A 13,160-nucleotide genomic window follows, 5' to 3' on the forward strand; every position below is an offset into this window, starting at 1 on the left:
TTTTGATTTTAACGAATCAAAAATAAAAATAAAAACATTAATTATTATCTATAGTTATATCCTGGTGTCCACTTAATTGTTAGTAAATACTTTAAAATGAAAAACTAATAATAACAATGTATGTGAATTCTTGTAAATAAACGTTTAACACTTATCTTTATTTCTTATATATGGATAAAAAAATATTACAATCATTCTTTGACCTATGTTATTTAAAATTTAGTTAAGTTATGAAACTCATGTTTCGATGATCTTATCTTGAGAGAAACAAAAGAGTCTATTCGAATTTGATCATAATATGAACTAAAATTTGAGAAGTTAGATGCGTTATCGAAGGAATTCATTTCGATCAAAAGTGATAGTTTCAATAACATCAGTAAAGCACACGAGATTGGAAAACACTCAAAAACAGGGTCTCTTCGAAATTAGAAATGCTAGTTGAAGCAATTACGAAAAAGTTATAAGAAGACGTATAATAACATTAGGTCAATGTATTTAGGAATATCGTTGTATACATGTCAAAATTATATAATTCGACAATTAATATTATAAGTCTATAAATAAGACGGTTGAATGTTAACTAAAAAAAGGAGTTGAAACACTAGCATTTAATTTCTCAAACACTAACAACGCCTACCATCAAAATTGGTTATAGGTTCAACAGGTAATTGTGTATGTATTCAATTCCCGCCTTTTACAAATTCATTTCTTTTTACTTTGCTTCATCTCTCTAAACCATTTTACTCTTCCAATCCCCATTTCGGTTACTATTGAAATTGATATTGAAATACAATAACTATAGAAATTGATTTTATAATCAAAAACAATATTATAAAGTTTACTTACAAATTATATCATAAACTTTTATACGATACTAAGATAATTATTTATGGATATCTTTATTGAAATCACTATTATTATATGTATAAAGTATTATACAATTTTCTGATAAGTTAAAAATTATGAACTTACTTGTTTAATTAAAAAGAGATCACAATCGAGAATCAATTATATGTCTCATCTTTAAATATTTATTTGTTAATAGAATCATTTAATAAGATTTACTTGATTGTTTTGAAATATATTTCTTTCGATAAGTAAATACAATTTTTACGATTAACATGTTTTTAACAACAAAAAGAAAAGATGATACTTCTTTTGTCTTATTCTAATTATTGTGTAAGAGAAAAAAATTATCCAAAATAATTATCATTTTAATTTTTAATGTAATATTAATTACTTTTTTAACTAATATTACTTATATATTAATGATGTACTATAAAATCCATAAATAAATTAATGATGATGTAAAGTTCATTTTGTCAAATTATTATCTTTTATTTATTTATTAATTTTTTTAATCAATGTAAAACCACTAAAATAATAATTATTTTGGAAGGTAGGAAATAAAAAAAATAACAACTAAAAGAAAAAAAAAATCGGAGTATAGCTTATGAAATTAAGCCATGACAGCAGCGAGTTCGATCGGTCGATTATTTTAATCAATTCAGATATCATATTATATTCATGTTTCTATTGTATAGGGGCGCGTTAAATTATTGAACTTCATGTTAGTGCGTTTCCACGTCCCAGTGAAAATCTTGACAAATCAAACTAATAAATTAAAACAATACAGCAACAATAAAAAAGTACTGCACGAAAGTATATACTCACGAAAATCATAAACATCCATTCATTAATAATATTCCCATGCATCACATTGAGCACTTCCAAATATAATTTAACACACTTCAAGATATCACCGACATGCATATCCAAGTTTATTTTCCATACAAAGGAAGGATCTACATAACTAAGCATTCTTCTCGTCAAACTTCACACCGATTTTATTATACATATAAGCACTTATCCAAAGGTCAAGCCCATTATTTTTTAGTGCATAACTTTTAGAGCTAGCTATGCTTTGAGAAGATGACCATCAATATCTTTAGTGCATTTGTGCAGGTATTCAATGTGGCCATATGGAGGATCAACCTCCTCACGAAGCCTCTCGTATTCAACGGTCCATTTGATAATAGTACCGCCATGATCATTATCATCAATGGCTTGAAAGATGAACTTAAAGTTCTTATAATTATGATCAATGTCACCACTGAAGAGCTTGTAGGTGATTGTTTTGCTCTGTTCATCAATGGATTCAATACTCTCCAGACATGTTGTAACCTTACCATCTGTTGTTTCACAAGCAATCAAAACCAATAACAAGATCATTGTATAAGAATTATAAATAAAAAAAGAATAAATCAATGAATTTATATTTTTCTAAATTTTAATATTGATCTCTATCCATCAGAATTTGATTTCTTGTAGATAAGAAATTAATCTTACCATTGTGACTACGTTTTTGCTTTAATTTGTCCACAAATCAGCAACAAATTCCATAACAAATAAAACCATTATAGCTAGAAAGTCAAAATTAAACTAATTAGCAATGTTTAATACACTTCTTTCATAAAAAAATCATTTTAAAAAATAATCACTTTTTGTAGTTTTTATGCATTTATAATTTCAACTATATATTCAAAACAATCACAATATCCGAAAGGAATCTAAAAATTGATTAAAATTATAAGTCATTTTGAATAATTTATCATAGAATCAGCTACTTTTTTAAAAAAAAAAAACCCAGCAATTTTTACGATTGTAAACAAATATAAATTAGTTAAACTTTTTTTAAATTGTAAAAAAAATCACTAAATTATCTAATATCAGAATCATTATTTTCTAATTTGTAAAAAACTGGCCCTAAAACTAAAACTAGGAGAATTATATTATATATATATATATATATATATAGAGAGAGAGAGAGAGAGAGAGAGAGAGAGAGAGAGAGACTAAAACTATATTCAAACTTGGGGGGAAATAATAATCTACCCATTTTCGTTTGATCATATTAATATAGTTAGAAGTTTAATTACCTATGGTATAAGTCCAGTGCTTGACTGTCTCGTTGTGATGCCAGTCTTCACCTTGATGCAGCTTGGTTCCATGCACTCTATCAGTTAGGTTTTGAACATGATGGAGTTGTGTTGCGAAGAGGTTGAACCACTTTGTAGCGGTTGCATGAACCCCGATTTCAGTGGTGATTTTCCCAGCAAGTGACATGGTGAAGAAAGAAAGCAAGAAACAAGAGATGGATCAACAAACAAAGGATGGGAGATGGGAAAAAATAGTGAGACCAAATCCCACTTATATAGAATATAATTTGCCCACTCCTAATAACTAAATAATTAATCTATGGTAGGGTCCATATTTCAATACCCTACAAGAAAAAAAAGTACCTAATCATTTTATTTTGAAAATTCCAAATTTAGTAATTGACATATATTCCAGGCCAATTATACATATAAGTCTGTTACTAAATTTTTATTTTTTATATTTTAGAATGCAATTTTTTTTTATCAGCAATAAGTTTTACTATTTAATTTATGATTTTTATCACTTAATATGAAATATTTATTATTATCTTCGTCTCTCTTTTCTTTTACTTTTATAGAAAAATGTTGTTTCTATACTTATCTATTATATATTTTAAAACTTCTTGATAAACTTTTTTAGAAAATGAACTCGCAATAAAAAATTCTTAAATTCAATTTGGATTCCTATAAAAGTTTTATAAATATGCAATTTGGATTCCTATAAAAATTTAATTACACATTATTCCTCTAACTTTCTAAAATTAAGCAATTCTACGTCATTGTTAATATATCATCCAATTGTTAATGGAAAACAGTGACATGTCCGTCGGTGATAACTTGTATCCGTTGCTTATACACGTAGGATATTAATAATATTTAAAATAATAAAAATTGTAATATTATAGTTTTTAAAAATTATTTGAAATATAAAAGAAATATAACCCATGTTTAGTTACAAAGTTAAATTGCATTGTTGATCTGTACGTGGACTAATTCCGTTCGTTGGCTAATTAGCTCATACCTTCTAGCTATTTAGACCATTCACATCGGGTTGCCTTGGAACCAGCTTTCATTAATTTTTAAATATATGTTTTACAACGATAGCACGAACATTCTAAAAATTTATTTAAGTGATCATTCTAAAAACATACTATTTTAGATCTATTTCTTTAGATAAGTGATCTAAAAAATTAATTTTTGTAGATAGATTATAAAAATATATAATCAATCTGAAAAGTATATATATATATATATATATATATATATATATATATATATATATATATATCATATTTTATTTATTCTCCTCGCTATAAAAAAGACATCACAATCATAAAAGAGAATAATATATATCACAAACTTGTTAGCAATTTTGGGTTATGTTAGACTAAAATTTTTAACCTATAATGTTACATACTACAAAAAAAAGCACATGTCATTAACAAAATGCGGAAAAACAAAAATCAAATTATACTTTCAGTCATTGTCATGAAAGAGTTGCTTTGTTTTGGTTCTTCCAAGCTCTTTCTCTAGATGGTGTATCAGATGAATTGGAAGAGATCAGAGACCAAATACATGTGCTATATATAGGTATTCTACCATCAAGAATGCATTTACTAGCCATTATCATTCATTAGTGGTCATTACCACCCATTAGTGGTCATTACCACTAGCCATTCAATTTGGCTTCTCAGTTCCAAAACCGATGGAGCCTTTCATTTTCCAAAAATGTTGAGACCAAAATTATTACATTCTCCCACTTGTTCCAAACATTCTGACTCAATGCTCAATTTTCTTAAGAAATGAATATACGAATCATAATAATAATTCCTCTTATAACGAGTAATATCATTCATGTATTACAATATGCTCAATTTCTCAAGCAATATACTCATAGTAATAAAACTTAATGATTAAACCCAATGTTTATTCTTGGTCCAAAACATTGAGTATTGAGTACCCTATCTTTTACTAACCTTTTAATTCTCTCAATGGAGATATGTCCTAATCTCCGGTGCCATAACATAGAGGAATTCTCATTAATATTACACCTTTTAATACCAATTTGAACATGCATTGAACTATAAGTGACATAATTTTGTAAACCAAGAAGATAAAGACCATCAGACAAGAAGATATCATAACCAACACGTTCAAAATTATAAAATAACTCAAATGATGTGTCTTTAAAATTAAAGGAATATCCAAAAGGTACAAGTCTAGAAACAGAAATCAAGTTTCAAGAAAAACTTGGTACATAAAAGGTCATTTCTAATTTTAAAATAAAGCCACTACTTAAAGTTAAAATGCAAGTTCCAATGGCCTCCACAGGTGAGCCTAGCTTATTGCCTGATAAAATGTTTTGCTCACTTACTAGTGATTTCCTTAGGTTTTGCATGCCCTGTAAAGAATTTGCAATATGGATAGTAGATTCAGAATCAATCCACCAAGTGTTAATATTAACATTAATCATATTAGATTCATAGCATACTAATGAGATTGATTTACCTTTCTTCTCAAGCCATTTCTAGAATCCGGGACAATTCTTCTTCATGTGTCCCTTCTTCTTGCAAAAGAAACACTTTGCCACCTTCTTAATATCATCTTGAGGTGGTATTTTACCATTCCCCTTCTAATTAGCTTGAGACTTAGTTGTTTTATTCTTCCCATAAGCAGTTGTCAGCAATGCACTCTCACCCATCTCCATTACAAGCCTTTCTTCTTCCTGAACACACATGGTCAATAATTCATTGATAGATCATTTGTCCCTATGTGTGTTGTAGGAAATCTTAAATGGCCCATATTCATGTGGAAGGGTGTTCAAAATGAAGTGAACCAAGAAGGACTCAGACATATCAACCTCCAGTTTCTTAAACTGAGCTAAAATATCTCGTATTTTCATTATGTACTCACACACACCTTTCACACTGATGAGTCGAAGAAAGGAGAACTTCATGATCAGGATGCTTGCTAAAGTCTTATCTGAAGTGATGAACTAGTCATCAATGGCCTCAAGCAAGTCTCAGACCTTTTCATCCTAGTCAACAGAACCACGTATCTCAGTCGAGATTTTGGTCTTAATGAACATCACGCTGAGTCGGTTGGATCGCTCCCACCGCTCATATAGCGCAACATCAGCCGGGCTACTTTCATCAATGATTGCAATTGGTTCGTCTTTCCTTATAGCATAGTCTATGTCCATCCACCTCAATTGCAGAAGAATTCTCCCCTTCCATATCTTATAGTTATCTCCTTTGAGTTCGGGAACATCACATTAAATATCAGAAAAACTAATAGTTTGAGAAGTTACAAAATTCAAAGGCTTATCTCAAAATTTGAGACATACTAATCTTAATTATATTTTTTACCAATGTAAACATACCAGAAAATTAAATCTTGTCACATAAAAACTGTCTGTGGACTAAATTTTTAATTCAATAAGAAACAATTAAATCTTATAATAGAATAATCAAATTACATATTCAAATTCATGCTTTACGTGTACAATATGAAAATAATTTAATTTCTATCACAAATATTTATTTTATGATAAAATTGACAAATTATACATACCTCATGATGCCTGTGGGTAAACCATGAAAAATAATATATCATTTTATCTCAATTAGTTATACAAATATAATAAAAATTCTTATGGGATAAAATTCATTATATAAGTACAATTAATCACAATATTATATCTCATTCCTTATATGATCTTTAAACATCTTAATATATAATTTTAATCAAAATATAGATGATGTGGCTAATCCATAATTAATCAAAATTATAAAGATCACTTAAACATAAAACTTAATTATAAGAGAATAAATCATATTATGCATTTCAAGATCAAGATATAATACAATTATGAATAAGATTCTCATATATAATTTCATAATTAAAACATAATATTATGCATTTGATTTCATATATATATATATATATATATATATATATATATATATATATATATATATATATATATATTTTCAAAATATATTCATACATAACATAAATCAAAATTACATAAATTATAAAAGTAAACAAAATAAGAATATAAGATATGAAAAATAATTACATATCAAAAAAACCTTTAATGATTTAATGGTTTGCATATACTATAACATCTTGTTAGTCATGATCTCAATACTCAGCTAGCCCAAAAAATTTTGAATTGAATAATCTGATCAAATTAGATTGATTGAATTAGCATATATATATATATATATATATATATATATATATATATATATATATATATATATAAAATTAAGTACCTTCTGAGCTCTTGCCTATAGTCAAATACACATAATAAATCCTCAGCAATTAAAAGATAACAAGAAGATAAAAAAGTATAGGCAACCACATACTTTTCTAGCTGTGAATTAGATTCAGGTTTGTTTTACGCACTATTCAGAATTAGCTTGCTTGTTCCTATCTTGCTCGAGTCACTTTTGGTGTCATCACTCCCCGATCTGGAAATCTTGACATTACAAGATGGAAGGAAGAATTGAACAAAGATCAAATCCTTGTTTTTTCACTTGGTTCACTGTTTAGCCAATTATTTTCTCTGTATGAATACTTACTCTCAATCGTTTTGCCATTTTGAAGAACTTAAATATTAACTAATTATGTTGTCTGAATGAAAATATTTAATTATATTATACTAATAAATATATTTCAAATATGCACTAAAATAAAAATTATCTGCATGTGCGAATGCATGAATACCTTACTAGTGCATGATAAAATTTTAAAGAAAATTTTAAAAATTATCTGCATGTGCGAATGTAACGACTATAACAACTCTTTTTTTAAAGAAAATATTGTATATGGATATTATATATAAATTGGAACACTTTAATCTTTTTTTTACAATTAAAATCTCTCAAATTTTTATCATTCTCATTCTCAAAAAAATCTCAACTTTATCTTTGGTTTATTTTCATTCAATAGATCCAAATCAAAATTCATGGTTAAATTTAATGTCAAACAATCAATAACCCACAAATCCAAATTTACCCAACCCATAAAATTTTGAAAATTCTCCAAATTTATTCAATAACATATAAAACATAATGATATAAGTTTTTTATGGAACTCATTGAAAGCACCGATTTAATCATTGTAGAAATTTAAAGCTTAAAGTTTGTATTGAGAAAAATAAATTAAAGTGATTGAAGTGTAAATCTAGGACTCATGTCACTAGAAGCAAAAGAAATGAGTTGCACCATTGTGGGTATCTTATACACTAAAACTGCTTGGAGATTTTAAATTCAGGTATTATCTCAGCAAAGCTCGCTTATGCATATATAGAGCAAATTGATTCTGAATCAACCCCAGCAATCATTAATATTGAATCCTACAAATAGCCTGTAGTTTCATAAAGTTTATTTTGCTTCGTTATAAAGCAAGCAGAAATGGTAAAAGTGTAACGCGCTTCTTTTTTTTTATTGTCATTATATATAGACAGATATATCTCAGGCTCGAACCTAGTCCTTTTTTACTATTGTTATAGGATAATTATCATAGGAATCAAGGTTGTAACAGCTTCTTCGATAATATTATTGGTTTATCAAAACGATAAAAGAAAGAAACTTTATAAGAGATCGTAAAAATAATGTACGTATACATTCGAATCTCGCCTAATACATTCTACGAGAGAGTGTATTTAGAACCATGACTAATTCTATAATAAGGACAGCAGGAGTAACTAAAAAGTTCTTTAAATATATTTTTAGAAGTGAGTTTTGGACATAATTTAACTAAAAAAATTAACTTAAGGGTGAGAGTTATTTTTCACTTATATATATTTTAATATGAGATTACTTTTAGTCGGTGTGAAACTTAGATTATTTTCAACCTATATTTTACATGAAAATTTCAGTTTAAATTTTTTAATTAATATAGTAAAACATCAATGGCTGATGCTCTGGGGATAATTACTATCTATAGGCATTAGTCCGTCTGCTTTGTCTTTTATTTTCCATTAATAGAAAAATATAACATTAAATTAAACACAAATTTTATGTTTAGTTAGAGAAAAAATAAAATAAAATAAAAATAATCACCGAAAAAATTGATTTTAAGATATTATTTTTTCATTTTTGTCCAAAAATAATTTTTAATTTTTTTCTCTCATTTTTTCCCACATCTAAACGATGTGCAATGTGCAATGAACGATAGTTAATAATAAAAGAGTATTTTTTTTCTGATATTTGTTCACTAGTGTATGTTATGAAATGAAAACATTAAATATGGGACATTGAACATTTTAATTTATTCAAGGATTTTTGTAAATTTTTCAACAATTCTTTTTTGTTTCTCAGTATATTACTTTTTTCTTAACACAAAAAAACACTATTTTTTCTAATTTCTAATTATCAATTAAAATCATATATTTTTATTAACAATAAATTTTAAAAAATGAATAATTGTAAAGATTAAAAAAAAAACATGTATGGTATTAGATGGCTATTAGTATAATTTTACACGGTATAAAAATATAGTTAAATTTGTATTAAAAATATCTTAATTATTTTTCGTCTATCATATTTAAACACTTAAATCATTTTTATTTATAAAAATAATGAATGATTTAAAAAAATATTTAGATTAAAAAAACTTAAATGATTACTAAAAATCCATAAAAAAAAACTTGTTGGCTTTATAAATATTTTATAGGACGGAAGATTAAATTTTAAACATAAAAAGTTAGAAAAATTAATGATTTTAAGTGAAACTATTTTAGTGATTTGGTTAATAAATTTATGTAAACTTTTTGAATTATTCATTCAATTCATATTATGAATTTTTTAACAGGGAATTTAACAAACAATAAGAATTTGATATTGTAATAAAAAAACTATTAATTGCAATAACTAATAAATTAATAAGTGGTGCTTTAAAAAAAATTTAAGAGTTGAAATAATACATTAGTTATAATAAAAAATTAAAAGTAAAATCATGTCAATATTTTTAAAATAATAAGACTTAATTGTAATTTTTGATCTCTTAGATTTGTTAATGGCGATTTTCATCTCCTAATTTCTAATTATAAAATTTGACCTTCCTGATTTTAAAATTTGTGATTTTGATCATTCCAGTTAAATTGCACTTGTTCAATGTGCAAACGTTGATCAAGTAATTAGTGACAAAGCACACTTAAATTTTGTTTAATTAATTATGATAAATATAGTTATTAATTTATTTATAAACTTATTAAAACCAAAAAATATTATCTTCTTTGGTAACCTATTTTTTATGCTTCTGTAACATACATTAATAAAAAAATTTACACTGAATAATAATAATAATAATAATAATAATAATAATAATAATAATAATAATAATAATAATAATAATAATAATAATAACTATTTTGTATAAATACTATTTCTAAGTCATGATTAAATTATATTTTTTTAAAAGGGTTATATTATATTCTCTTACGTTTTTCTGAGGACAATATGTCACGTCACTATAAATGCACTACAATGGGATAAGCACTTACGAATAAAGTTAATAAATAAATATTTAATAATTGTAGTTAATGTAGAGATAGCAAAATAGAAAATAGAAGTAGGTGTTGATGGTCGTGATTGCGGGTAGGTATTCTGTTTCTCGTTTTTTATTTTCTTATTTGAATATTTCAATCTTATTATTATTTTTGTTGGAAATTTCGATATTATTTAATAATACAATATGAATATTCTTTCAAAACAAAATACAATATGATTATATTAAAGAGACAAAAATAAGTATTAAATTCTATAGTTAATTTTAACAAATTCGTATTTGATTTGTATATTTTTTTTTATTATTAATTTATCATCATATCATATTATTTAATAACATGAGTGTTAATCGTAAAAATTATACTTATTTTTCAAAAAAAAAATTATTATAATTAAGTAATTTTTAGTAAATGATTCTATTAATAAATAAATATTTAAAGATGAAACATAAAATATTATTAATTATAAATTATTTTTAGTCAAATAAAGAATTTCAAAGTTTTAACTTATGGAAGAATTTTTTTAATACTTAATACATATAGTGATAGTGATTTTGATGAAAATATCCATAAATAATTATAATTGTATCATATAATGGTTTGTAATATAGTTTCTAAGAATTTTATAATAGTGTTTTGATTAAAAGTTAATCTCAATAATCATCAAATTTTAATAGTAATTATAATAATGAAACATAAGTAGGGATTGAAAAAAAACAAAAGTTTCAAGAAAAAATAGAAATTGTAAAAAGTAAAAGGTTTTAGAAAGATGGAAAAATAAAATAAAGAATCATGAATTCATTAAAAGTGTGAATAAATACATGCACGATGATGACCTTCTGAAGTCAATTTTGATGTGTGGCATTGTGAGTGTTTAGAAAGTTAAGTAATAATGATTCAACCCACCGAAAATCAGTAGTGAGATGCCTTATTTTTAAACTTCTAATACTAAGCTTAAATTCTATGATTTTGACACTTATACAACAATATTTCTAAATACATAAATCTAATGTTATTTGATGTTTTTGTATAATTTCTTTCATAATTACTTCAATTGACATTTCGAATTTCAAAATGATCTTGTTTCTAAGTGTTTTCCAATCCCACATGCCTCAAATAGAGTCATTGAAAACATTAATTTCTATTGAAATAGATTTTTTCGATAACATATTTAACTTCTCAAATTTTATTTCACATATTGATTATTTTTGAATGCACTCTTCTTTTCCCTTCAAGATAAGTTCATCAAAATTATAAATTTTACATAATAGAGATAACAATGAAAAATTCAAATCTAGTTTTATAAATCTTTTTGAGGATAAGATATGTTAATGATTATGATTATATCATAAAAAATCGATTATGATTATACACATTTCAAACACAAAATAACTATTTTTATGATTATATCATAAAATAATGATTATGATTATACACATTCAAAACACAAAATAGCTATTTCAAAAAAGTATGATGAAATTATATATTAATGATATCATTTATTATTATTTTTATTAAGATATTAGTGCATTGTATTTATTAATTTTATTAATGATTAATATCTATTAAAAAACTTTGGTAATAACTAATCACTAAGTTTGCTCTTTCAATCAAGATTTTTTTTTTCTTTAAAAAACTCAAATATGAAATCTCCTTTAAGAGAATGAGTCTAATATCACTTAAATCAATAATTTATTAATAATATCATTAATTAATTTAAAAGTATATCTCATTAATTTTTTAAAGAAATATCATATTAATTTAGTAACTGTCATAAATTATGAAGGACGAAGTCGAAGACAATATAATCGAAGTTGGTAAGATTTGTCACACGATGATAACAATATCAAATGCAGCATGCATTTACTTCAGACTTATTGCAATATTTTATTATTTCTTACTTTACAATATTGCTAGCATGACATATGTTTCATTAGTAAAGTTAAGACATATTAATTATAAGTCTCAACAAAATTTTGTAATAATTTTTATAAATGATATACTAATTAAAATCTACCAGAAACTAAAATGTAGAAATTTTTAATCCACATAATGCAATTTTATATTAAGAATTTTTTTTTAAATAATAAATATTTCGTACATAGTATAGATATTTCATATAAATTTATTATTTACTAAAATTAAATTTAAGATAAAAAAGTTTGATTTTATTAACAAAAAATATTTTATTTATAGTAAAAAGTATAAATTAAAAATTAAAAATTAAAATATAAACATTAGAAAAAATAATTTTGTTAAATTAAATTAATTAATAAAATAATATTTTACTTGTAATTTACAAAAAAGCTGCTATATTTAAATGTTAATTGATCTAATAAATTTTAATATTTTAGTACCGTTGCATATGTGTTACTTTTTGTTTTTAATTTTTACAAATGTGTTACCTTTTGATTTTATTAATTTCTTGCAAATATTTCAATTTTTAATTTTAGTTTCTAATGATGTGACACTTTTAATCATATCATTATTTATTGACTTGGTATTTTGGATGATGTGGCATATGATGACGTTAGAGGATCAATAATGTATAGTTGCTTGTGAGTTTTTTCATAATAATTTTGTGAGTATTACAATTCAAAATAGATATAAGAATTTTAAATAAAAATTTACTTTCATATTAAAATTGTTAAAGTAAGTATTTAAATTAATATTATGGATCTGCTTAAAAATATATTATTTGT

The 13,160-nt window shown here is 24.5% G+C and overlaps 1 protein-coding gene across 1 annotated transcript; it reads right to left on the reverse strand.

Moving 5' to 3' along the window:
* Nucleotides 1–1,665: 1,665 nt before the first annotated feature.
* On the reverse strand, nt 1,666–3,195 carry LOC114422901 (MLP-like protein 43). Its single transcript, XM_028389463.1, has 2 exons — nt 2,940–3,195; nt 1,666–2,192 (listed from the first exon to the last, which is right to left on the reverse strand). Exons 1-2 carry the CDS (start codon nt 3,124–3,126, stop codon nt 1,918–1,920), a joined length of 462 nt encoding a protein of 153 aa, XP_028245264.1. The 5' UTR covers nt 3,127–3,195; the 3' UTR covers nt 1,666–1,917.
* Nucleotides 3,196–13,160: the final 9,965 nt, after the last annotated feature.

Source organism: Glycine soja, chromosome 8 (assembly GCF_004193775.1).
Source record: "Glycine soja cultivar W05 chromosome 8, ASM419377v2, whole genome shotgun sequence".
Taxonomy (NCBI): domain Eukaryota; kingdom Viridiplantae; phylum Streptophyta; class Magnoliopsida; order Fabales; family Fabaceae; genus Glycine; species Glycine soja.